Source organism: Semicossyphus pulcher, unplaced genomic scaffold, assembly GCF_022749685.1.
Source record: "Semicossyphus pulcher isolate SPU_LCO1_2020_fin unplaced genomic scaffold, fSemPul1.0.p SCAF_15, whole genome shotgun sequence".
In the NCBI taxonomy this organism is placed as follows: Eukaryota; Metazoa; Chordata; class Actinopteri; order Labriformes; family Labridae; genus Semicossyphus; species Semicossyphus pulcher.
In genome coordinates, this window is record NW_027211659.1 from 19,233,433 (window position 1) to 19,260,485 (window position 27,053).

Sequence of the window (27,053 nt, forward strand, 5' to 3'; positions counted from 1 at the left end):
GGTTTGTAAATAATCTGCATGTTTGGGTGATAAAATTTTCTGACACGGTTGAATAAAATAATAGTTTTAACTACTGAGTACAAATGATTTTTTTTATACCTTTACTATTTTTTGCTTTAAATAATACTATGGATGTCTGCTGATGTTGCTTGATGTGGCACAGCCCCAACTAGGAAATTTTACTCCACCATTCTAGCTGATACTGTAGGCTATGTTCTGTCTACGTGCAGGAGATAAGCTGTCCTTCACAAATAATACTTCACAGATATAGGCCTAGTGAGGTCATGTTTAAAACCACATCCTGAGTCTCCAAAATGCTTTTCTCTCAGGAGCACCCCAGCCTGGGATAGCCTCCAATCCCATTTCTAGTGGGATTGAAGGCGAGTTTACTTCTGACAACTCTGGGCAAAGCTGACTTTAAAGAAGACGTAACTGGATCTGGATCAATCATTAAACCTCACTGCAGTCAGAAAAACATGTCTGGTGAAGAAAGGATACACTTCAACGATCATGCGAGCACTGACAAGGTGAGGAAAAGCAGTTAAAACCATTATTTAAATCTTTATTTATCACGTCGTTCTTGCTGAGGGTTTGCTGACTATGTTGCTTGTGATCATTTTCATGTCAAGTGGCAGCTGAGCTGTGTGTGGGAGGGAATGATAGTTAAAGAAAAACGTGTTACTATCTGAATATTCATGACAGAAAGTTGTGGTAGCAGTTGAGTTGAGGGCCGAGGACCACGCCATTTGGACGGCCTTGAAAGTTTTAAGTGGCGATGTTTTAGGCACCTTAAGCCTGCAGTGTACAGTAAACTTCATTTGGCGTGTCTTGACGGCTTGATAGTGTCATATGTTTTTACATCGAAACGAAAATGCATATATTGCAAACGACCGGCTGTGCCAACACACCTCCTACAGGGTCGGCTCCACCCTCCCCGGACTTTCTTCTATTGCCCTCCTCTCTAGATGTTACACACTCGTGTTAACACATGGTGCATTTTCCTCCATGAAGTCTTCCATCTTATAGAAACCATATGAATCCTGCCCATTTCAATTTGCGCAGTCTGTGAATAATACAGTGTCTGAAGCTTACGTGAGGTGCCACTTATGAGACTCTTGCTGTCTGTATACACACCAATGCAATCATCCCAAAGTTTATCGTCAAGTTTAGTGAAAATGTCCTTACCTGTGCTCGTCCTGTCCAGCACTACAGTCAAGCCAGCCTCCACTTCGAATAACATGCCTGTGACGGGGGCGTTTCCCGTTTTGGGGTGTGGCTCGTGCCTGTAACGGGGGCGTGGCCTGTACGTGTCACATGGGCGGGTCTTGTTTTGGGGGCGTGGCTTATGCCTGCGACAGGGCTTGATTTGGGAGGCGTGGCTTATGTCCGTAACGGGGGCGTGGCCTGTTCGTGTCACATGAGTGGGGCTTGTTTTGGGGGCGTGGCTTATGCCTATGACGGGGCGGGGCTTGTTTTTTGGGGGCGTGGCTTATGCCTGTGACAGGGCTTGTTTTTTGGAGGCGTGGCTTTTGTCTGTAACGGGGCCTGGCCTGTTCGTGTCACATGGGTGGGGCTTGTTTTGGGGACGTGGCCTGTTTGTGTCACATGGGCGGGGCTTGTGTTTGGAGGCGTGGCTTATGTCTGTGACAGAGGCATGGCCTGTTCGTGTCACATGGGCGGGGCTTGCGTTTGGAGGCGTGGCTTATGTCTGTGACGGAGGCATGGCCTGTTTGTGTCACATGGGCGGGGCTTGCGTTTGGAGGCGTGGCTTATGTAAGTGACGGGGCATGGCCTGTTCGTGTCACATGGGAGGGGCTTGTTTTGGGGCGTGGCCTATGCCCGTGACGGGGCGTGGCCGGTTCGTGTCAAATGGGCGGGGCTTATTTTGGGGGCGTGGCTTGTTCGTGTCACATGGGAGGGGCTTGGTTTGGGAGCGTGGTTTTTTGTGTCAAATGGGTGGAGCTTATTTTGGGGGTGTGGCCTGTTCATGTCACATGGGCGGGGCTTGTGTTTGGAGGCGTGGCTTATGTCTGTGACGGGGGCGTGGCCTGTTCGTGTCCCATGGGCGGGGCTTGTGTTTGGAGGCATGGCTTATGTCTGTGACGGGGGCGTGTTCTGTTCATGTCACATGGTAGGGGCTTGTTTTGGGGGCGTGGCTTATGTCTGTGACGGGTGTGTGGCCTATTTGTGTCACATGGGCGGGGCTTGTTTTGGGGGCGTGGCTTATGTCAGTGACGGAGCATATTCTGTTCATGTCACATGGGAGGGGCTCCAGAGCAGGCTGTTCAATATAAGCCTCAAACTGCATAAAAGTACCACCAACTGACTGACTATTGTGATCTTGGTACCCCTGGAATGAAAGATAAAATTGCGTGCTGGTTTAGATCAGTGGATAATTTATTAACAGACAGTGTAATTGAGTGTAATTGAGCAGACAGAGTGGACAGCTAGAGGATAATAAGGAGATTTTCACTGAATTTGACAAAAGGGTTTTGGATGACAATTGTGGACTACCCCTTTGAGTCAGAATGTTACATTAGAGCATCCAGTACAGACACAGATGAATACCAATACACAAGTAAGACAATCTGTAATGAATTTGGGTTGTCAATGTAACTAAAAAAAATATGGCTTGAGGAGGTTTAATCAGGCTCAGAATTATAATCTTTTGCCACGTTTGTATTGTTATTTTATACAGGGAGAAAGACATAAAAAACTGACATACAAAAACTGGAGCAGGGAGTCCATTTCTTACCAATCCAAAAATCACCCCTCTCCATTTCTTACCAATCAAATGAAAGCTGCTGTCCCCGGCTTCCATTTCTTGCCAATCAAATGGGACCTCCTCTCCATTTCTTACCAATCACAAAAACCCTTCAGCTTTAATTCCCGCCCCCGCTTTTTCGACGAATCAGATGGCTGTTGGTACCTCAGTGCAGGCAAAAGAAGACGAAAGCGCCTCACTGGCATTTCACGGTAAGTAAATCAAGTAAATCAAAAGTTCTTTACATTTCTGACCTAATTTCAGAACTGCAAATTGTCTGCTATTAAAATGCCTAATGTTCGACTGATTTATTCATTTATATACCGACGTGGTTCCTTTTGCTAGCTAAAAACACACCTTACCGTTGTAATTCATTAACGTTTACATTACTCATAACACTGGTAAATCTTGTGTATTAAACTTGTCATATTATAATTTAATTAGGTCATTTATTAGTCTGAAATCCTTCGTTGTCGTTCACTTTGCTTGGCAATAACATGAGCATGCACTGTATGTACAGTTAAGTGAATACAGTAATGCTGGCAGTGGCTATGCAACAGTTAATATTACAAACGTATGGTTGGATATTAGGCTGCTTTATATAAACTAACACTCACATTTTTATCATTTTATTTGACAGTACTTATAATAAAAACAATAATAAGCCTCATTAAAGCTTTAAGACCCTGTCATCAGAAAAAAAGAGTGTTTCCCAATAAGCATGTTAGAATGACCCGTTCAGCGGCTGGATAATGCAGTGTTCAGGGTGGAAAACGATGCCAAGTCGGTGGTAAGGTGTACCAAAAGTCATGGTTTATTTAGCCAACAAAGAAAAACAGCAGCAGTTACCAGTTTATCAACATCCAACGTAGCTCTGAGAGTGAGGAGGAGTAAGATGTGCATGAGATCTAATGATATTTTTATTAATTGGCACAGGCCTCTTATATTAGTAATACAGATATTAATTGGTTTAAAAAATACAGTTGTTTTGGTATCATTTGTTAATTTTTTTTCATACAGCAGTGTTGGGGGAGACTGATTAAATATATTACATCCTAAGGCCCTGTGAATACACAAGGAGCCTCATTCACCTGCATTAAACTTTAAAAACAACATATAATAAAAATGGTGACGCAGACTCGCAGCGCTGAGAGGGAGAGAGCACCTGCACAGAGGGAGGGAGGGAGGGAGCGGGTCATCGCGGACTGAAGTGATGACATAATATAAAAGTTTGATCATGAAGCCTGATAATCATCCACAGCTTTGTGTAAAATATATGTAGTACACAGCAGACTGCAGTCTCTGTTGACGGACAGACAGACAGATCTGAACACAGGGATGATTTTCTCATATTAGAAGGATATTAAAATTACAATGACCTGGATTACTGAGAACCTTCACACGAGCAAATACAGTTTGAGCGCCGAGGACGCGTGAATGACCAGGTCATCTCTCGGTCGTGAACGAACGAAATGAGTCCCAACAGGTCAGACATTCTGATCCTCGACCATGACAAACTAAGGCAGCGGGGGTATATCTTGCACACATCAGCAGTTCACATATGTTTACAGCACTGATGAACACAAACACAATTTATTAATAGAAGGTCGTCATGTTTTGTAATGGAAGTTCGACGTTAATATGTAACGCGTGAGGCACAAAGCATTATGGGACTGTTGATGTTTACATTGTTTTGGTGTGTTTTGGTGACGGTGTTTTCATGTTTTGATTGTTGTGGTTGTGTTGGTGTTGTGTGATGTGTTTCCGGTGTTTGTGTGGCTAGGAAAGCGTTGCAGTTTGTCTGGCGATGTGGCCACCATGACCAAGACTGTGACCTGTGTCCATGTATTGTATGGCTCTGTCTTGAATAAAACAGCAACACCTGTAGTCAAACCGTGTATGGGGCACAGGTGTTGTTCAAAGCGAGAAAATCTCTGTCTCCCAACTTTGTTGTCCACGCTAGCTCGCCACATTGTTATCAGAAGTGGTATTTCAGTCTTGTCAGACTTCAGAATGGAGAGAGAAATTAAAGAAATTAAAGCTATTGAGCAGACACGTCAGCAACTGGGAAGACTACAGAAGGAGTCTACCAGAGGTGGAAGTATCCGGGCACGTCCAGATGGCTCCAGTGCACCACGGCTCCATCGCCCCCTACAGGATGAAAATGATAACACCAGAGGATTGCTGTTACCTGCTGCCGACGCTGAGCTTCAACTGCCCATCGCTGCGGCTGCTGCTAACGAGCTCTCCATGCCCAGCCTGTTGCGCCCTGCCGCTGTGCCTACAACACCAGCCAAACTGCCCAAGTACAATGGGATGACGCAGCTGGAGCCGTACAAATAGCAGCATGGCACAGCTACTGGAGCAAGAAGCTGCTCTTCACCTGGCTCTGTCCTTCGAGGGAAAGGCGCTGCAGGTGCTCCTCGACCTAGCCCCAGCAGAGCAGTGGAATCTAGAGGCCCTGACCATGGCGCTGGAGAGGCGATTCGGACAAAGACTCTTCACTGAGCAGAGCAGAGAGCAACTAGCCAGTCGCCGGCGTCAAGAGGGAGAGAGCCTGGGCACCTTAGCCGCAGATGTGCAGCTGAATGCCCAGCATGGTTACCCGCAGTTCAGCACAGCTGCTGTGGGAATTTTTCCAGGGATCATCAAGGGGATAACGCCGGGAACACACCGGACGCCGAAGCGCCGCGAATAGCCGCGGAGCGGAGCCCGTTTCCTTTCGGCACCCATGTTAACCGATTGTGTCAAAACACACGCAAACAGAGAGAGAGAGCAAGAGAGAGAGAGCATGATTAAAAAACAGCTCCAAATGTGAGTAAACGACAGCTGAGGAACGGGGCGCTTGTCAACCGGCGCGGAGAAATGCGCGTCTGGTGTGAACGGAAGTGCTCCAGCTTGCGCGATTTTCGTTGCGCAGCGCTTCGCAGCGCTTCGGCATCCGGTGTGTTCCCGGCGTAACTTGTCTAAAGTTAAATTTATATGGGGGGGGCAATTTATTTTATGACGTTGACTTGGTGAACCCTGGTTTCCCCTGGCTACCCCTGGAGAGCAGAGAAGGATCATCTGATCTTGCTGATGAAGGCCAGGTGACTGATTGAAGTACCATGTGGGGATGGGGTAGGGGGTTGTTGATGTTGTATATAAGCTTGAACACTGCAACAGCAAGGGAGAGAACTGCTGTACTTCTCTCCATGCTGCATGTAAAATGAGACTTGATTCATTACATTGAGTTTGCTTGTTCTTCACAAAATATCACACAGGAGGAGAATTTCCCTCACACTGCCCAAGAGGAGCTGGCCCTCCAGCCTTCCTGCAGGGACTCACACCAGAGCCACTGCGCCAGCATGTTCGCCTCGCCATGCCCCAATCTCTCAGCGAGGCTCTCCGTGAAGTTGAACGGGCCGAGGCTGTACTCTCCACTCAACCTACCCAGCAGAGGGCCCCTGCACTCCGGCCACATGTCAGGTTGGTCGACTACGAGGATGAGGCAGCAGAGGTTTGCCAGGTTCAGCCTTCACCACGACAGTCTCAGCAATGGCCTCCACCATCCAGGCGGCGTTCACCCCGGCAGAACGACCGCTGTTACCGATGTAATGAACCTGGCCACATAGCCCGCAACTGCCCAGCACCAGCACCGAAAGCCAGAGCCCCCCAGCCGGCGGGAAATGGCAGCGGGGTGGTCTAGTGAGGGGCCCATCACTCCAGTCTCCAGTCCCCCTCCAAGGTCAAGGCACACAGGTTGGCCACTTAGGTCACACCTCAGGACTGTATCTGAACTGCCAACTTGACGGTAAGCCCTGCCGGGCCCTGGTAGACTCTGGGGCTACCATTTCCCTGGTGCGACCTGGTATCCTCCCAGGCACCACCGGGCAACTCTCAGGGGCATGGACTCCAACCCACACCCAGATGACAACAGTGACAGGACAAAAAGCTGGCATGAGAGGGAAGAAGTTACTGCAAGTCCAGGCTGGAGACCAGGAGCTGGTGCATGAGTTCTGGCTTGCAAAAATCCAGGATCTGTGCATCATTGGTCTGGATCTGCTGACCCGCTGGGGAGCCATAGTTAATGTGCAGAAGAAAACCATCATGCTTGGCACAGAGACATTGGCACTTGAGTCCGGTCAAGAGAAGACGACCAGACCTAAAGACCAGCGTGCCAGTCGCCAAGCGGCGCCAGCCCTGCAGGCACCGAACCCCTGTGCTTCAACAGCGCAGCAGCCCGGACCACCGTCCAAGCTGCCCAACAGCACACCCATCGCCAACACCACCACCAGAAGCCCTACACCACCACAGCCTGCCCAAGCCCTGACAGTTGACCTGCTGTCCTTCACTCTGCCGAGACGACTGAGGCCATACACAACTTATGGCAACGCAGCAGCGATGGCCTTGACCCACAGCAGCGCCACCAGTTGAAATGCCTCCTCGATGACTACAAGGACATCTTTGCAGCTAGAGATGAAGATTGCAGGCAGACAGGGCTGGTCCAACATGCCATCGTCACCGGCTCTGCCCAGCCCATCAGACTGCGCCCCCATCGGCTGGCCCTCACTAAATGACAGGCGGCGGAGGACATGATCCGTGAGATGGCTGCAGCTGGTGTGATCGAGCCCTCTGACAGTCCGTGGGAAGCTCCAGCGGTCTTGGTGAAGAGGAAGGATGGCGGCTGGCAGTTCTGTGTGGACTATCGACGCTTTAATGCCGTCACAAAAAAAGACTCCTACCCACTCCTTTGGATTGACGACGCCCTTGACTACATCACAGGGTCCAGCTGGTTCAGCTCCCTTGACCTGCGCAGTGGCTACTGGCAGGTTGAGCTAGCCCCTGACACAAGACCAAAGACCGCTTTCACCATCAGGCAGGGGTTGTGGCAGTTCCACGTCATGCCTTTTCGGACTCTGCAATGCAACAGCCACCTTCGAGCGGTTGATGGATAGAGTGCTGACAGATGTCCCTCGGAGTCGTTGTGTTGTGTACCTCGACGACCTGCTGGTACACGCCAACGATTTTGAGCCCTGTCTAACCAGTGTGAGGTCTTCACTGCAATCCCCCAAGCCGGGCTGCGGCTGAACCCTGCAAAGTGTCGCCTGCTGACGAGGGAGACAACATTCCTGGGCCACGTGGTCAGTGATCGTGGTGTAGCCACTGACCCAGCTAAGGTGGATTCTGTCCGAGACTGGCCAACCCCCGCCAACGTCAGCGAGCTGCGGAGTTTCCTTGGCCTGGCATCATACCACCACCGTTTCGTCCGGAACTTCACCACCATCGCCAGTCCACTCCACCGCCTGACTGACAAGGGCTGACAATTTGACTGGGATGACACCTGTGCTGCAGCCTTCGCCCAGCTCAAGGCAACCCTCACTGAAGCCCCAGCAGTTGCTCCTGAACTTTAAATACCCTGAAGGTCAGGTGGCCCGATGGCTGGAGGCCCTTCAAGGATATGACTTTGAAATCGAGCATCAGGCAGGGCGACACCATGCACTGTAAAAAAAAAAACGTTTAAACGGTAAAATACCAGCAGCTGAGCCTGACAGAATTTAACCGTAACAAATACAGTATAACTTTTTCTGCTTTTACAGTAAAAGGGTATTAGTACTGCTGATTTTACGGTAAATGTTGGAGTTTGATTCCATATTTTACTGTATAAATACAGGTTTTTACCATAGAAATAAAAGGTATTTTGCCATATAATTAACATGAAAATACCATACACAACAAAAAAACCCTGTCATTTTTATGGTAAAATACTGGCAGCTGTGGTTGCCAGAATTTCACCGTAATAAATACGGTATAGCTTTTCCTACTATTACGGTAAAAGGATATTAGTACTGCTGATTTAACGGTAAACGTTGGGAGTTTGATTCCATATTTTACCGTATAAATACTTTTTTTTTTTACTATAGAAATAAACTGTTTTGCCATATAACTAACATTAAAATACCATATGAATGCAGTATAAATACAGTTTCTGTCATTAAATAATACAGCACTCTACTGTGCAATTAACAGTCTGTATATCAAATTACTACTTTATACAGTATAAATTACCTTAAAATGCTATATAAATAAAGGTTTCGCCATGAAATATGAGTGCAATTAAAAGTAATGTAATTATTTCACATCTATAGCCTAAAACATATGGAAAACAAGGTTTTGCTATTAAAGTGGTTACTTTTAATTTCGGTTAATAAGTGAGGTTACACTTTTTTGGTTATATTACACTATCTCACCAAAAAAGAAAGGTAAAGATTGTATTTAATATTTTAATGATCAAAGCTCATGAACATGAAATGCTTCTTTGAAAAATAAAATAAAGATACATCAGTGTTCAGTTTGATACTTACGGCTTAGCTTGATGGTTAGGAGTAATTAAACTGAATTGGCTCAAGATAGTTCGGCTACATGTGAAGGTGGCAGTTTGGGTTAAAGATCTTGAATAGATTGACCAGGCTTCCTCCCACAGTCCTTAGGCAGACAGAAATCTTGAAGTATTGAATAGTCCATTGGCATAAAAGTACCCTTTAATATATCAGCAAGCTGTCCAGATGTTTCCAGGGTGATGCCTTCCTGTAGCTGTTGAGGCAAGGGACAGCTAGGGACATCAAGGGTCCCACCAGGTTGGGTGGAATGAGTTTCCGCAATGGATCGGGATCCCAGGACCTAACACCAGCATCAGGGCTCTCCCTGTGAGCAGAGATCACAGGATCAAAAGTTGTTCCATTGAAACTAAAGTCAGGGTTTTTCCTAGCATTATATTGGGGGGGCAGCCCGCCCCGCCTGACCCAAGAGGAACTATTTCATTCATTCATTTTTTTTACAATAGATAAATATATAGTTAAGAAATAAACTTCACTGTTAAGGTTAAAATAATGTTCCTTTATCATGTATATTTAAATGTGTTATTATTTAATTAGATTGTTTATCTTTTTATAGTCTCGTATCCCCATGGTCAAATCGTCTGCCAGTTCGAAACGGCCCAGGATACATGTGACTATGTCTGCTTTTCAAAATAAGGTGTTAATAAACCACATGTCCGTCTTTTAGGCAAAGTCAGGAGGGTGTTCACTTTTTTCCACCGCAGCAAGACTGCAGCAGTTGTCTTAAAGGCCAACCAAGACATGCTTCAACTTCCCCCTCGAAAGCTGATCCAAGATGTAATCACAAGGTGGAACTCTAGTTATGACATGCTTACACGGTACTAAGAGCAACAAGCTGCTGTTTATTCTGCGCTCACAGAAAAAAAACATTTAAAAAAGTGCCAAGGACCTCTTTACTGTCTCCTATCAAGACGTGACTCTCCCTGAAGAGGTGGTCCAGGTACTGAAGCCCCTGAAACAGTCATAACTTTGTCTATGGTCCTTCCCCCACAATCCTGACATCCAAGAGGCACAGTTACACAGATTCACATATTGTGAAGGATGCTAAATCTGCTATAGCAGATAACTTTGAGAAGAGGTATTCTGATCCAACACTTCAGCAGTTTCTCAATGAGAGCGGAGCACTAGGTTCAAGTCTACCACACCTGGATGACTTAGCTTGGAGTGAGATCTTCAATTCTCTGGCTGAGAAAATCCTGCAAGAGCCTCCCACCCAGGTACATGGTCAATTTATGCAACAAGATTTCAGAAGTAATAATTATGTGAATCATTAAAATCTTTTATTTAATAATGTTGTTGAATTATTATTTATTCATAAATTTCCATTTAGAAATTTTAATATTTCATGAAAGATGAAATCATATAGCACACTATCACAATAACTTTTTGTGTTGTTGTTGATTTACCTAAATGTGATGTCATATGTGCATTTCCATGACATTAAAACTGCTGTTTTGTGTAACCTTATCTTTTTTTAGACCCAAGCCTGTGGCGAAGGGACCAGCCAGAGCCTTGTAGAAGATTAAGAGACTGCATCAACCAGTGGAGTGCTGTGCCCCCCCCATCAAAGAAAACTGTGCTCAGCGAACTGTTTGGCGATTTCTTCAGCACAACCCACACTGCAGCGTCACCACTCAAGCCATGGCCTGATATGGAATAGGAGATGCAGCTCTACACTATGGACAAAAATCATCCATCTGAATCAAATCCACTGAAAAGGTGGAAAGAAAATGAGCATCTGTACCCACATTTCCTGCCCTCTCTCCAGAGAATGCGAATATACTCATATTCAGAGGCCCTGTTCAGACCTGGTATTATCCACATAATCACATCTGTCCAGGGTGATCCAATCACAAGTGGTCAGCTCTAAGCACAGCAGTTCACACCTATCATTAACAAGCCCCTTAAATGTGTCTTCAGTGACCACTTGTGATCAGATCTCACTTTTCCTGTGCGGAAATACGGACAGATCATGACGTTTTTGAGCCAGGTACAGAGCATGAGACACACACATAGGTCTGTGTCATATCTGCGCCGCTCCTAACTTGTCTCCTCCCCACGCGGCATGATTACTCTGATAAACTACGCCTGGATCACCTCCGGTCACGTGGATCACTTCCGGTCCATCTCATATACTGCATGTTTTAAAAAGTTTGTTCATGGAAATACGGGAGAGATCGTGACGCTATTGAGTCAGGGGCAGAGCATGAGAAACACGTACAGATCGCTGTCCTCACTGCGATGCATGATTATAAACTGCTAACTTCTGGATCACATTGTTATAAATTCTCATAGATCTCACTCTTGATCATCTCAATCTGACCCACGCCTTCTCCCCCCCCGTCGGTTTGGGATCGTCCCGTATTAAAACTTAAATGCAGTCTCCTTACTGAATAAATACAGACACGATCTGTCTGTATTTCCGTGCACACTCCGCTCTAATGCATAAACTATGCTTACACATGCTGGAGTGACATGAGAAATAAATAAAAATAAAACTTTTAAGAGACACAGCGGCGAAATGTTAAATCAGACGGGAATGAGAGGAGAGTGGTCCCCCTTATCCATGTGATCGTTGCTGTAGATACAAGGAGAGTGGGCGGTGCTTAATGTGGCCCAGGACACATGTGCCTTCACACTACCAGACACATGTGGATGAATGCGTCGCAGATCCAGAGTGATTGGATCTGAATGCATCTTCAATCCGTCCCGGGTGTGTTCAGACCTGTAGTTAAGGCTGTCAACTTGTGATCCGATCACAAAAACCACATGTTGATGTTAAATGTGGACAGGGCTTTACAGAGGAACTTAAAGATGTAGAATTTTCAGGGCATACAAAATGTCTAAAGTTATAGTGTGGTACATGTTCAACTTTTTATTTAGATCATTAGTTTGTTAAAGGTCTTAACTGTTCAAAGATGTTAAAAATATGGCGGTTCTTTAAGTCCATTTGGATATTACAATCAGGCTGTTAATAATGTTAATAATTTTGGCTTTGTTAACTATGCAAGTATCCTTCTACAGGGTTTTTCTTTTGCTATGAAGAGCTTGAATGTTATCCGCTGTTGCTTGATTTTAAGAGTGCACACTGCAGCTTAAAGAAAGCCACTAGATGGTAGAAGACTAATTTAAACAGCTTACCTGGGGAAAAACTGGCATTTTTTCGTCAAGCTCTTTTTTTGTTTTTGTAAGAGCTTGTTCGATTGACTGTAAGTTATTGTTCTTTTATTACATTTTAAATAAATTATTTAAATTTGTTCATTTGACCTGTGTGGTACATTTTCCCCAAAATTTTGCAGTTATATATCGCACTTAATAAGATGTAGCCTCTTTTTAAAGTAACAATTTGAAAATGTAAATGACAGTTGTCATGTCAATAAAACTTTGATCTGCTGATCTTTACAAATCAAAACTAGGTAGCCTAACGGTATAACCTTCAGTGCCAACAAAAAAATATATAAAACAATTGTTCGAAAATCGAATGGAATTGTAAAATATTTATTTATCTTATATTGACTGAAATGGCATTCCATAGTTATTTGATAGTTTTTTATTAATATTTTGATAAGAAGAAATATGAGGTTAAAATTAGTTGAAATGTGTACAAATTACAGAATAATCAGAAAAATGTATATTATAAAGTAATATTAAAATTATATTCACACAGGGTCCAAGTTATCTTTAACAGGGTTAAAATCAAAAGACTTTTACTGAGACAAAATCTCTAATAATGATTGGATTTCATGCCTCAGGTGGGAAACATTATTTTCTAAAACTCGTCCACAATCAGATGTAGTGATCAGAAATACAATATTGTGAGGTATTTTTTATTGTATAACCCAAAAGGCACCCCTCTTGAGCATGAGAGGTCGCGGTAGAAACAATGCTACTAAATCTATACTGGTAGACACATTTCCAAAAGACTACAGTATATACCAGTCCATCATTACTGACAGTGTGTATGGTAGAAAACCTGTTTGTGTGGAATCACTCACCATTAAAGTTCTGGCTGAATGCAGAAACAGGTCTGTGTTGAAGGATCAGGGAGGAGAACTTCCAGCAGCAGGACAATGCTGGATGGAACTTTTTGACTGGACCCAGCTTAATGCCCTAACACGTGAGAAAAAGTCAAAAAGGTTGTTTATTTTATTACTATTTTATAATTTACTTTTTATAGACTTGTATATCTTACCTGGACCACATGTCAATCAGTTCATTAATGTGTAGGCATTGCAATCTTCCACTTTCATTTTTCACTGAGTACATGTGGTAGTGTGGAAGAAATTCACCTGAATATACTCTCATCAGAAAATGAAGTGCAGAATCATCTTTTACTACAATCAGGATGAGTTCACCAAATTCCACTGACTCATCATTTCTAGTGACAACAAATTGGCCCTTCTTGTACGTTATCCCGTGATATTGCACATCTACAAGGATGCTTGTATTTATTTCAGTGAAGTCAAATTGTAAGACTGCATCTTTCACTTGTTCACTGTAAAGCTCAGAGTAAAATGGCGAGCTGTCTTTTATTTGCAATGCTGGAGGACTCACTGACCCAGCTGAAAGATAGGCCTGAAACAGCTGATGTCTTTCTGAAAGAGTGAGACAGATTTTTAAAATTCTTCAGATTCCTTGCACATCTTTTAAAGTAACTATGTTTGCTTTCAAAGCGCATAGTCCATAATCTCATCAGTGGGCCAAATTTCAGGATCAAACCTGGATAGTGGCGTAAATAATGATGTTTAGGTCTCAAGTTGATACCTGGAAACAGTACCTTCCTGGACTCTAAATATATTTGAATTAGAGCATCCAGGTAAGTAACCTGTGGCCTTGGGCACTTGGGAGCCAAATGCAAGGTGCGCGTGCGCGCGTCAGCGATGCAAACGTTACTGTTTGAATTCAGGCGCATTTTCTGTCCACAACCGTTTGAATTGAAATGCATTAAAAGTCATTGTGATATGTTATCATTAAAACAATGACTTTACCTCAGAGTAGTAAATGAGAAGGGCAGTGAAACAAAAGTCAGAAAATTCAAACTATTAATATATTTCTTTAGTTGGTGTGAATGCTGAAAGCGTTTCCCCAACCCCCAAAAAATCCCATCTGAATTAATGGGAAAAATGTTCAAGATGTCCAAATTTAACATCTTTCAGCTTTCTTCAGGTTCAACTTTTTCATATTATTCATACTTTATTAACAGTAACCTTTCAAAGCTCTTAAAGTTTTAAAACACAGTTTGCTTGTGTACGAAAGGCAAAAAAGCAACATTTCAAAAATACCTGTGGACTGGGTAAAAGATTGCATTTTGTCATACCCTTCCTTTCCAGTGACAACCATGTATCTGAATCTGAATTACTGAAAAATGATGTTCCTTAATTCTCTATACCTCTTAAGCTAAATTAAGTATTTAAAAAGCTTCTTCGATCAACTAATGCATTGTGACAAAACTGAAAACTGGGCTGTTTTTTTAATTATATTTGTATTTGTATTGTATTTTTATAGTATCACAAAACTGTGCGTAGGCTGTGAATCCAAGGGCACAGATTTGTGACCCCAGAGGGGCTTCGTAAAAAGTACTTACAGGACACAGGAAACACTAATTCTGTAACAAAGCAAAGTTAGCTGATGGAATTGGCACGTCAAATAGGCTAATAACTTTTTCCTTCAACAGTAGCTTAGTTAGCTAGAGTGTTGATACAGCTACTGATGTAGCTGTATTGTCTAGGCCTGGCCCAGTGTGACTGTGATTAGGGGCTGGCTAGACACACATTGCATAATCATTTAATTTAGCAAATGTAGCGTAATGGCTGTCTAATGTAATAGCCTAATATTCATTAAAACTGACAACAAATATCTATAGTCCGTGGCATGTCAGAGTCCCCTGAATCAGTACCCTATCCCCATTCCATTATGACACCCTTGCTTAACATCAGAGCAAAATTAAGTAGTTAGGGCCATAGTTTTATCTCTCACATTAATGTTAGTGATGAAAACCTGTTTCATTGGTCACTCAGTGACGTCCCTACTCCAAAATAATCGTGAATATCAGGTAAGATGGATGTAACTTGGGCAAGCAGTCCTACAGCATCAGTCTAGTAGAGAGAAAAGTGGGCCAGTAGCAAAGCTTGAGTGGTTTGTATATCAAATTGCAAACACACAGTGGGCAAGACAAAATAACATGATAAATTATGTGATGTGATTGCACCACACCCATCATCTGAGTCAATGATGCAATGTCATGATGAAAAGGGTCAAGTTCTTGCATTAAAAGGTCAAACTTTTATTTTTATTCTGAAAAAGTAAAGACGAAGTATAGTTTGACCAGTTACATCCTGTTATCGCACAATAAGTATTGTAATGTATAATTTTGTGATGTTGTATATATTATGTTATATGTCCGTTGTCAACACAATATTCAGTATATTTAATAGTGATTAAATGTATTTTATTTTACAAAAAATAAATGCAAAACTAACAGTGTTGGCTGTTATATATATTATGGTATATGTCCGTTATCAACACAGTATATATTTAACAGTGACAAAATGTATTTTATACAAAAGATAAACGCAAAAATTACAGGGTTGGCTCTTAAATTTACTACGGTATTTGTCTGTTGTCGACACAATGGTTTGTATATTTAACAGTGACAAAATGTATTATTTACAAAAGATAATTGCAAAAATTCCAGTTTTGACTGTTATATATATTACGTTATATTTCTGTTATCAATACAATATTAAGTATATTAAACAGTGACCAAATGTATTTTTTACCAAAAACAACTGAAAAAATGACAGTGTTGAATGTTATATATTACGGTATATGTCTGTTATCAACACAGTATATTTAACAGTCACAAAATGTTTTTTTGACAAAAACTAAATGCTAAAATTACATTGTTGGCTGTTATATATATTACGGTACATTTCTGTTATCAACACAATGGTTAGTATATTAAACAGTGATAAAATGTATTTTTTACAAAAAATAATTGCTAAAATTACAGCGTTGGCTGTTATAAATATTACGGTATATTTCTGTTATTAATACAATATTAAGTATATTAAACAGTGACCAAATGTATTTTTTACCAAAAAAAACTGAAAAAATGACAGTGTTGGCTGTTATATATATTACGGTATATTTCTGTTATCAACAAAATGGTTAGTATATTAAACAGTGATAAAATGTATTTTTTACAAAAAGTAATTGCAAAAATTACAGTTTTGACTGTTATATATAGTACGGTATATTTCCGTTATCAACCCAATGGTAAGTATATTTAACAGTGACAATATGTATTTTTTACAAAATGTAAATGCACAAATTACAGTCTTGGCTGTTATTTATATTTACGGTGTTTCACTATTACAAAAACTGTATTCAGCCGTTTAAGAGTTTACAGTCTTTTACTGTCATGGTTTGACAGTTTTTCACCGTAAAATCTACAGACATTTTTTAGTGTGGCAATGCTGACGCGCTCTCTAGGCACCCCTGTGCAGCGTTGGAGTGCCGCTACTGCCATGGCAAGAGGAACGTGGCCAGATGACGACGACGTTGGCCGTCATCCAGACCGACAGCCACGGGGAGGGGTGGCTCCCATTGACCACGCAGCAGCTGAGACAACAACAGGAGGCAGACGTGACCCTAGCACTGGTGAGAGGCTGGCTGGAGACAGGGCGGCGTCCCGAGTGGACAGAGGTGTCAGCGCTGGGGCCTGAGGTAAAGGCCAACCATTCTCAATGGGGCAACTTCGAGATTCACAACGGTTTGGCCTACCGGAGGTGGCAAGCTCCAGGACGTGTGGTCAACCTGCTGCAGCTGTTGGTGCCTCGTGTGCTCCGTCCCCAAGTTCTCCAGATTGTCCATGGCTCGGTGGGGGCGGGACACTACGTGAATGCCATGACACTTCACTGCCTCAGGGGGCGGTTCTACTGCTGCGACCCCTGCACTGCCCAGAAGGGACCAACCCAGCACTCCCACGCCCCACTGCAGCAGTACTTGGTGGGGGCTCCAATGGAGTTAGTAGGGGTGGACGCCCTCGGGCCTTTCCCTGTCACAGACGCTGGCAACCGCTACGTCCTTGTGGCTATGGATTATTTCACAAAGTGGCCCGAGGCGTATGCAGTATGTTTGCCCGCTTCGGGGTCCTAGCTGAACTCCACAGTGACCAAGGGCGAAACTTCGAGTCCCAGGTCTTTGGTGAGGTCTGTCAGCGGCTGGGGGTGGACAAGACAAGGACAACACCGCTCTACCCTCAAAGCGACGGGCTGGTGGAGCGTTTCAACCGCACCCTAGCCACTCAGCTCGCCATCCTCACCAGCCAACACCAGCGGGACTGGGACCGTCACCTACCCTTGGTTCTGTGGTCCTACCGGACTGCTGTCCAGGAATCCAGTCAGTGCACACCTGCTGCCCTCATGTTTGGGCGGGAGCTCCGGACACCGGTGGATTTGGTGTTTGGGGCTCCACGCGAGCCAGAGATTGCCGGGGAAAGACTACTTTCGTAGGCTGAAGGATCGCCTGCAAGTGGTCCACGACTACACCCGCCAGGCTCAAGCCAACTCTGGAGTGCAGCAGAAGAGGGCCTACGACACACGGTGTCGAGGACAGGCTTTCATACCATACCGCCCACATTTGAGGGACTATCTTTTGGGTGATGGGATCGTCGAGGACGACTGACCCCTCAGATGGGGGCTATGTAGCGACCGGGGGGGGGTCGTGTGAGGCACAAAGCATTATGGGACTGTTGATGTTTACATTGTTTTGGTGTGTTTTGGTGATGGTGTGTTCATGTTTTGATTGTTGTGGTTGTGTTGGTGTTGTGTGATGTGTTTCTTGGTGTTTGTGTGGCTAGGAACTGTTATATTGTGATGATTGAACAAGAAGACCAGTAATGCAATGGGAGCCGTATCGTTCATGAGCGAGTGAGTGAGTTTTGGGTAAACCGGAAATGTCACTGAACGACCTGGTGAACGAATGTAATGAACAAATCTTTCAGCTGAACGAGATCCGAAGATCTGGGTCACTGAAGTGGACGAGAGCTGCCATCTCTACTGACCAGCAACACTGACAGATGATACATGCCGTCTTTTATACTGTGCCACCGGTAGACTCACATTGGACTAACCTATGAGGAGGTGCTCTCCAAAATATTAACTAACAAAATGAGCAGAGAAAATATGTATATATTATACCCCTATCCATAATATTTACAATAAACACAGACTGCTATTTAACACCAAATTAACCCATTACACGCACTTACAATAAATATAAATATACACCCCACTATTTTACCTCCCCTCTGCCTATCTTATCACTTGGTCCCTCCTGGAACGTTTATGTGGGTGTCCGTTACCCCTGGGGTAACTTTTGGCCCGAACACCCTGGGGCGGACACAGGACAAGACAGGTGAGACATTTAAGGCACTGGCACACACTTATCACGATCAACACATACAATATACTGCACACCTTAAATGGAACACATGTTACCGTTAGTAAATTATTAACCCACGTAAACAAACAGTATCCTCGGTGCTTTCTAACTCCCCTCTCTTTTAGGCGGAGCGGCGCTCTCAAGCCAGCACCTGCCGGAAGACCACATCAATCATGGGCTTAAACATGAATAAATACTGTTGGTAAATAATCAATAAATGTTGTTAAATCCAAAATGTGCAAATATGCAATGTGCAAAATGTACTGTGCAAAGATCGCTAATAAAGTGCAAATACCGCTATCAAAGTGCCAAGTGCCATTCATAATTTAAGTTTTGCATCGAACCAAACCCAGTGTGCAATATTTACATGGCAACCAAGCCATCAGTCACCAACGATGGGCTCTTCGTTACAAAGCAACCTGTAGATGAGAGATAGAATATACACATCAATAATGTCATAGTAGAGTGGAAAATATATATTTATTTTATCTAATCTAATTCAAAAGTAATGTCTTATTGTATATAATGATATGAGAGGACACCATTAAGTACCTAATTTTTTACTTATCATTACCCTGTTCTGTTTTAATCTCAGGTGGCATCCACACCTTAGAAGCCTCTTCTCCCTGCATACAGCCCACAGCAGTCCCTGCCTCCACCTGGCCTGCAACCCCCCACTCTCTCCATCTAGACTGTGTCCGCCTATACCTCAGCCTCCATCCAGACTTTTCCTCTTTCTCCTAAACCCGCTGGTGCTACCAAGGAGAGCCGGTAAGGGGGCTTGAACATGAGCGGAAAATTATATCCAAAATGTAATGATCCTATTGTATGTACTTTACATAACAAGTGATTATTATTGTTGTCCTTTTGTAGGCTGCAGATGAGCACAACGTCCTGGGCATGGATCATGTGGAAAGAATAGCAGACAGACTAGTGGGTCTGATGAAATGTACTGGTTTCACATTGAGCAACCAAGAACCCCTGTTAGTGGGCTCCCTGCCTCTAACATCACCAAAAGTGTGGATATGTAATTTAAATCCTAATTATAAATAGTTTATGATGTTTTTTATAGTCAATGTTATGCATGTTGCTTTACACATTAAGTTTTTTGTACAGAATTAATAACAGTAGTTGGTTTTCTTTTTTATTGATTCTTTTTATATAGCCGCAAGACGAAGCACACGGTTCACCACCAACCACTTCACGTTTCGAACAAGTTTTCCCCACTCAGCGACACACCCGCTGAGAAACCAACTCTGGTTATTGGCAGCTCCATAGTCAGAAACGTGAAGTTAGTGAAGCCAGCGGCCATAGTGAAATGTATTCCTGGGGCCAGAGTGGGCGACATCGAGTCAAATTTAAAACTGCTGACAAAGGATAATCGTAAATTTGATAAGATTGTAATTCATGTCGGCGTTAATGACTCCCGGTTACGTCAATCGGAAGTCACTAAAATTAATGTTGAGTCGGTGTGTGCATTTGCGAAGACGATGTCGGACTCCGTAGTTTTCTCTGGACCCCTGCCCAATCTGACGAGTGATGACATGTATAGCCGCATGTCATCATTCAACCGCTGGCTGTCGAGGTGGTGCCCAGCAAACGATGTGGGCTTCATAGATAACTGGCAGACATTCTGGGGAAAGCCTGGTCTTATCGGAAGAGACGGCATTCATCCCACTTTGGATGGTGCAGCTCTTTTGTCTCGTAATATGGCTAAGTTTGTTAGTCGTAAAACCTGACAAACCAGAGTTGAGACCAGGAGGCAGAGCTGTAGTCCTACACACTCCTCTGAGCTTCCCTGTGAGCAGTTTCCCAGCCACAATGTTAATGTTATAGAGACTGTGTCTGCCCCCCAACCCAGGCCTTTTATTACAGTTAATTCAAACTCAAATAAAAAAGGAGTAAATCAAAAAAATTTAATAAAAATTAAAACAACAACCAAAGTTATGCCAAAAAATATGAGAATTAAATGTGGTCTGTTAAATATCAGATCCCTGTCATCTAAAGCTCTATTAGTGAACGATCTGATATCAGATTATCATATTGATTTACTCTCTTTAACTGAGACTTGGCTGTGTCAGGAAGAATATGTCAGCTTAAATGAATTCACTCCTCCCAGTCATCTTAATACTCATATTCCTCGAGACACTGGTCGAGGTGGTGGAGTGGCAGCTATCTTCAGTTCTAGTCTTCTAATCAACCCTAGACCAAAACTTAGTTTCAGCTCTTTTGAAAGCCTTGTTCTGAGTTTTTCACACCCAGCTTGGAAAACTTTACAGCCTGTTTTATTTGTGATAGTATACCACCCTCCTGGCGCATACTCTGATTTTCTAACTGAATTCTCAGAGTTTTTATCAGATTTGGTCCTGAGTTCAGATAAAATAATTATTGTAGGGGACTTCAATATTCATGTAGATGTTGACAATGATAGTCTTAGCATGGCATTTATGTCCCTTTTGGACTCTATTGGTTTCACTCAAAGTGTAAACCAGCCTACTCACCGCTTTAACCACACCCTCGACCTTGTTCTAGCTTATGGCCTTGAAACCGAAAACTTAATTGTCTTCCCACAAAATCCTCTTTTATCAGATCACTATTTAGTAACATTCGATGTCCTATTAACCGACTACTCTCCAGTTAACAAAAATGTACTCACAAGATGTTTGTCTGATAGGACTGTAGCGAAATTTAAGGAAACAATTCCAGCTGCTTTTAATTCTTTACCACATCTGTTTACTACAGAAAGCTCTTATGCTAATGTTAGTCCCTCTCAGCTTGATCAGTTTGTTGATAGTACTGCAGGTTTGCTGAGAAGTACTCTAGACTCGATAGCCCCCTTAAAAAAGAAGATTATTAAACGACAGAGGCTAGCTCCATGGTATGACTCAGAAACTCGTAACTTGAAGCAAATGTCGTGTAAATTCGAAAGAATGTGGCTATCCACCAAAACAGAAGAGTCTCGTTTAATCTGGCAAAATAGTCTTAATAAATACAGGAAGGCCCTATGGCATGCTCGAGGTGTCTACTACTCCTCCCTCATAGAAGAATATAAAAACAATCCCAGGTACCTTTTCAGCACTGTAGCCAGGCTGACAGAGAGTCACAGCTCCACTGAGCCAAGTATTCCTATAGGCCTCAGCAGTGATGATTTCATGAGCTTCTTTAATGACAAAATCCTAAAGATAAGAGACAAAATTTGTAACCTCCTGCCGTTAACTGGTGCAGATGTATCTTTGGAAACTGCTCAAAAACCTGATGTTTACCTTGACTGTTTTTCTCCAATTGACCTTCCTGAGCTAAATTCTCTGATATCTTCGTCTAAACCACCAACCTGTCTTTTAGACCCGATTCCAACCAAGCTGCTTAAGGAAGTCTTTCCCTCAATTAGCACTTCTTTACTAGATATGATCAATATGTCTTTATCGACGGGCTATGTACCCCAGTCTTTTAAACTAGCTGTAATTAAGCCACTTCTTAAAAAGCCTACCCTAGATTCAGGCACCTTAGCTAACTATAGACCTATATCTAACCTTCCTTTTATCTCAAAGATCCTTGAGAAAGCAGTCGCTAATCAATTATGTGACTTTCTTCATAACAACAGTTTATTTGAGGACTTTCAGTCAGGATTTAGAGTCCACCATAGCACTGAGACAGCCCTTGTGCGAGTTTCAAATGATCTACTTACTGCTTCAGACAGAGGACTTCTCTCTGTACTCGTCCTGTTAGATCTTAGTGCCGCTTTCGACACGATAGACCATCACATCCTGTTACAGAGATTAGAACATTTAATTGGCATTACAGGATCTGCACTAAGTTGGTTTAAATCTTATCTATCAGATCGATCTCAGTTTGTTAATGTTCATGATGTGTCCTCTATGCAAACCAAAGTTAGTCATGGAGTTCCACAAGGTTCTGTGCTCGGACCGATTCTTTTTACCTTATATATGCTTCCTCTGGGTAATATCATGAAGAAACACTCCATTAATTTTCATTGTTATGCAGATGATACTCAATTATACTTATCTATGAAGCCAGACGAAACCAATCAGCTATCTAAACTAGAAGCATGCCTTAAGGACATAAAGATCTGGATGACTAGAAACTTTCTGCTACTTAATTCAGACAAAACTGAAGTTATTGTGCTCGGTCCAAAACACCTTAGAGACTCTTTCTCTAATGATATAGCTGCCCTAGATGGCATCAGCCTGGCATCCAGCACTACTGTTAGGAATCTGGGAGTTCTATTTGATCAGGATATGTCCTTCATCTCCCACATAAAACAAATATCAAGGACAGCCTTCTTTCATCTTCGCAACATAGCAAAAATCAGACACATCTTGTCTCAAAACGATGCAGAAAAACTAGTCCGTGCATTCGTTACTTCCAGGTTGGATTATTGTAACTCGTTACTATCAGGCTGCCCTAATAAGTCACTAAAAACTCTGCAGCTGGTACAAAATGCTGCAGCACGTGTGCTGACAAGAACTAGGAAGAGAGATCACATCTCTCCTGTATTAGCCTCTCTGCACTGGCTTCCTGTAAAATCTAGAATAGAATTTAAAATCCTTCTTCTTACTTACAAAGCTCTTAATGGTCAGGCACCATCATATCTTAAAGAGCTCATAGTGCCATATTACCCCTCTAGAACATTGCGCTCCCAGGATGCAGGCCTGCTTGTGGTACCTAAAGTCTCTAAGAGTAGTGTTGGAGGTAGAGCCTTCAATTACCAGGCCCCCCTCCTCTGGAACAATCTACCAGTCAAGGTCCGGGAGGCAGACACCCTCTCTTCTTTTAAGAGTAGACTTAAAACTTTCCTCTTTGACAAAGCTTATAGCTAGGGCTGGCTCAGGCTTGGACTAGCCCATAGTTATGCTGCTATAGGTTTAGACTGCCGGGGGGATCTGACACACCAAGCTTCTCTCTCTCTCTCTCTCTCTCTGACTCTCTCTCTCTCTCTCTCTCTCTCTCTCTCTCTCTCTCTGTCATATTAATGCAGCTCATTAACTCTGTATCTTCTGGTCCCATTAACATTACTAACCACATATCTTCCCGGGAGTTCTTGTGCTCCCTTGTCTTGAAGGTTCCTGAGGATCGTTGCTGCAGACCACCTGCTGCTGTGGACCTGCTCGACTGCAACAACTACTAACATCAGCCTTCCCCATAGTATCATTATTGTTGCTGCTAATGCTAATAGTAGACCTGTTGACTTCAACTGTTACAATTACGATTACCTCAGCCTTTATCATTACTCTGCTTCTCTCGCTAATTTATTTATTTATTTATTTATTTAGCCAATCTTCACCCTAGTCTACCACTATTATTGGCATTGTAACCATAAGTATGTGTCTGTTGTTGTTCATGTAACAAGGACATATGTTGTTGTGGTAACAAGAACATATGTTGTTGTTGCTCTCTTTGCCTGTCTCTATCCTGCATCTCCTTCTATCCCATTTTTGGCCCATCCAGTCGAGGCAGATGGCTGTTCAACATGAGACTGGTTCTGCTCGAGGTTTCTGCCTGTTAAAAGGAAGTTTTTCCTTGCCAATGTGCCGAATTGCTAAGTGCTACTCATGGTGGATTCATGTTGGGCCTCTCTTTAAGTAACTTAACAAAGAGTCGGTCTAGACCTGCTCTTTCTGTAAAGTGTCTCGAGATAACCCTGGTTATGATTTGGCGCTATACAAATAAAATTTGATTGATTGATTGATTGATTGTTTTATAACAATAAACAGTCATACAGTATTGTTCTAAAGCTTGCTGTCAGTCAATTCTTTGAGTCCACAAAATATGACTTGAATAAGTTTTTTTTTTTTTTCAAATCAGTACAATCAATCATTAAAGATGAAAGTGTTTATCCCAGCGCTCACATAAAAAAATACATTGTTTTTATACTAGTAAGATCAGGATGGGGATGTGACCTTTCCAGGGCCTCTCACCAATGATATTACTGAAGTAGCCATAATCTCAGTAAAAAAAGGTATTATAGCTATTATAATATTAACCTTAATGTATGCTCAATGTGTTTTTATTTTTGATACATGAGGAAACAAGAACAATGTTAGATAGTTCCCTGGTAGTTAGCTAAGATTCTTTTTCTAAATGCCCAGTTAAATGTACATCATTTTATCACCATTTCAGCATTCAAGAACTTAGATCTTCCATGCCAAAACTTTCTGACACTCTGTGTATTTAAAAACAAAAGATAACATGCTAGAGCTGTGTAAGGATTTCTAAACTTGCCTTCTCGAGTTTATTCCTGAGACCATGGTTTCCTACTTCCTCAATGGTTGCTGGGCCAGATGGTATACCAGAGACTTAGCTGAAAAGCCTTTTTGAGAAATAGGTAGGTGACACCCTCCCTTGGATCAGACAAACAGCCAACATTTGGCCCACAATTTTGTAGGTGTTGTTGTGAAGGGCTACAATTGGAAAAGAAAACAAGAAATTTGATCAGTGATCATAGTAATGTCAAAATCATGCTGTGTTGGACATGCATAAATTCAACAAGCATCTTTTCTGACATTGTTGAAAAAATAATCTTATTTGTACAGATTGTTTAATGAATAACACATCACATCTGTGCAAAAGTTTTAGGCAGGTGTGAAAAAATGCTGTAAACTAAGAATGCTTTCAAAAATGGAAGTGTTAATAGTTTATTTTCATCAATGAACAAAATGCAGCGAATGAACAGAAGAGAAATCTAAATCAAATATCTATGTTCCACGTGTTTAAACCTACCAATACTGTCAACAGCCAGGCTGCGTGCTTCTTCAGGACCTTCAAATATTTGGTGCCTTTGGAGCTGTCCCATCAGGAGTCTGCAAAATTCCCTGGTGGGACCGCCATCATCTATGGCCCCTTCTCCCTGACCATACTCATCAATAAGAACTATGACCAGTTTTGACTCCGGGTCAAAGGCTGGCCGTCTGAAGGCTCTTGAAGCACAATCAAACTCTTCACCATGAAGAACATTGACTGGTTGGCTGTGGGAGCAAGATGGTGAACCCTTGACCTCAGAGTCTTCAGTTTGACAGTAATGTCTATAGGTCTGTATGGTGAGAGGAGGAAAAAAGGGAGAAATAACTTTTTATTACTGTCATATGCACAAACACAAAGTTCTGCAATGTCAGGTTATTACACATGTTCCTGTAGGCTGTCATGTTTTTACTATATTTAGATTTATTTTCAATACAGCTAGGATTAACATTTAATTTTGTTATAATGAAAGGATCTTAATTTGAGATTTTGAACATTAATATATTAATAATATTCTATTGATATCCTGGCGCTCTGTTCCAAGGGCACCGGTTTTAAAGCCACAATTATAGAGCTCACAGAGAGAACACACAAAAACTTTTAGATAATGCGTTTTATATGAAAAATGAGCCAGGATTCAGCAACTGCATAGCCTATTTCTTACCTGAAATGCGTTGAATATCATAGTGCAGCGGATAACTGTAAAAATCGTTCACATGGTGATGCAAGCATGAAATTTGGCACAGATACTCTCGAAGGGCCACTCTTTTGAAAAACAGTCCGTGCCACGCAAAAATTCAAGATGGCGGCCATTTTTCAAGATGGCTGCCACCTTGTTCGAACAATTAAGTGATGTAATTCTTTAGTTGGTGATATAGGCATGAAAATTGGCGTAAGCAATCTCCATGAGTCACTTAACAAGAAAATGTTCCCAGCCACAGGAAATTTCAAGATGGCCATTTTTCAAGATGGCCGCCACCTTAGTGGAGCAGTTAATTGATGTTTAGTGAGTGATACAAGCACAAAAATTGGCATTAGCATTCTCCATGGGTCACTTGACAACAAACTGTACATAGCCAATTCAAATTTCAAGATGGCGGCCATTTTTCAAGATGGCCGCCACCTTACTAGAGCAGTTAAGTGATGTAATCATTCATTTGGTGATACACACATGAAAATTGGCATGAGCAGTGAACATGTGTCACTTGACCAGAAAATTCACACAGCCACTTGAAATTTCAAGATGACAAACATTCTTTCAATAATAATAAATCTTTAAATAATATCTTTATAATATATTTTACCATGTTAGTTTGAGTTCCTAAAAAAGGGTGTTTTTTGACTGTGTTCTGTCTAACTCCTTGTCCTTGACCTGTCCAATTTGGTAAAACCTGCCAGGAGTTGCCTCCTAATGGCATAGCTCTCAGGGTTCAGTGAAGTATACAAGCTCCCTTACCACGACAAGGTGGTAAGGGAGCTGGTCACCTGGTCAGTCCGTGATGTGCCAAATCTCAGCTGTGATTTGATGTCAGCTCCATGTTCTACCATACCAATGAACTGGAGGAGAATTGGAGGGATGGCATCTTTGACACATCCCTCATGGAATGTTCCATCAAATCTGGACACATGGTCCAGAATGTGCCTTCTCAGGATTTTTGCAGCCTTGGCCATGATAAGTGCCTCTGAGTATTCAGAGGCTTGAGAGAGAG

At 42.6% G+C, this 27,053-nt stretch overlaps 1 protein-coding gene across 1 annotated transcript in view; it reads left to right on the forward strand.

Annotated features, from left to right (window-relative positions):
* The first annotated feature begins 387 nt into the window (after positions 1-387).
* LOC138592806 (forkhead box protein D2-like) overlaps positions 388-27,053 on the forward strand; it is a 55,908-nt gene continuing 29,242 nt past the window's right edge. Inside the window, exon 1 of the mRNA XM_069663681.1 lies at positions 388-527. Within this exon, the coding sequence (XP_069519782.1) occupies positions 511-527 (17 nt within the window). The 5' untranslated portion in view covers positions 388-510. The remainder of the gene's footprint in view (positions 528-27,053) is intronic.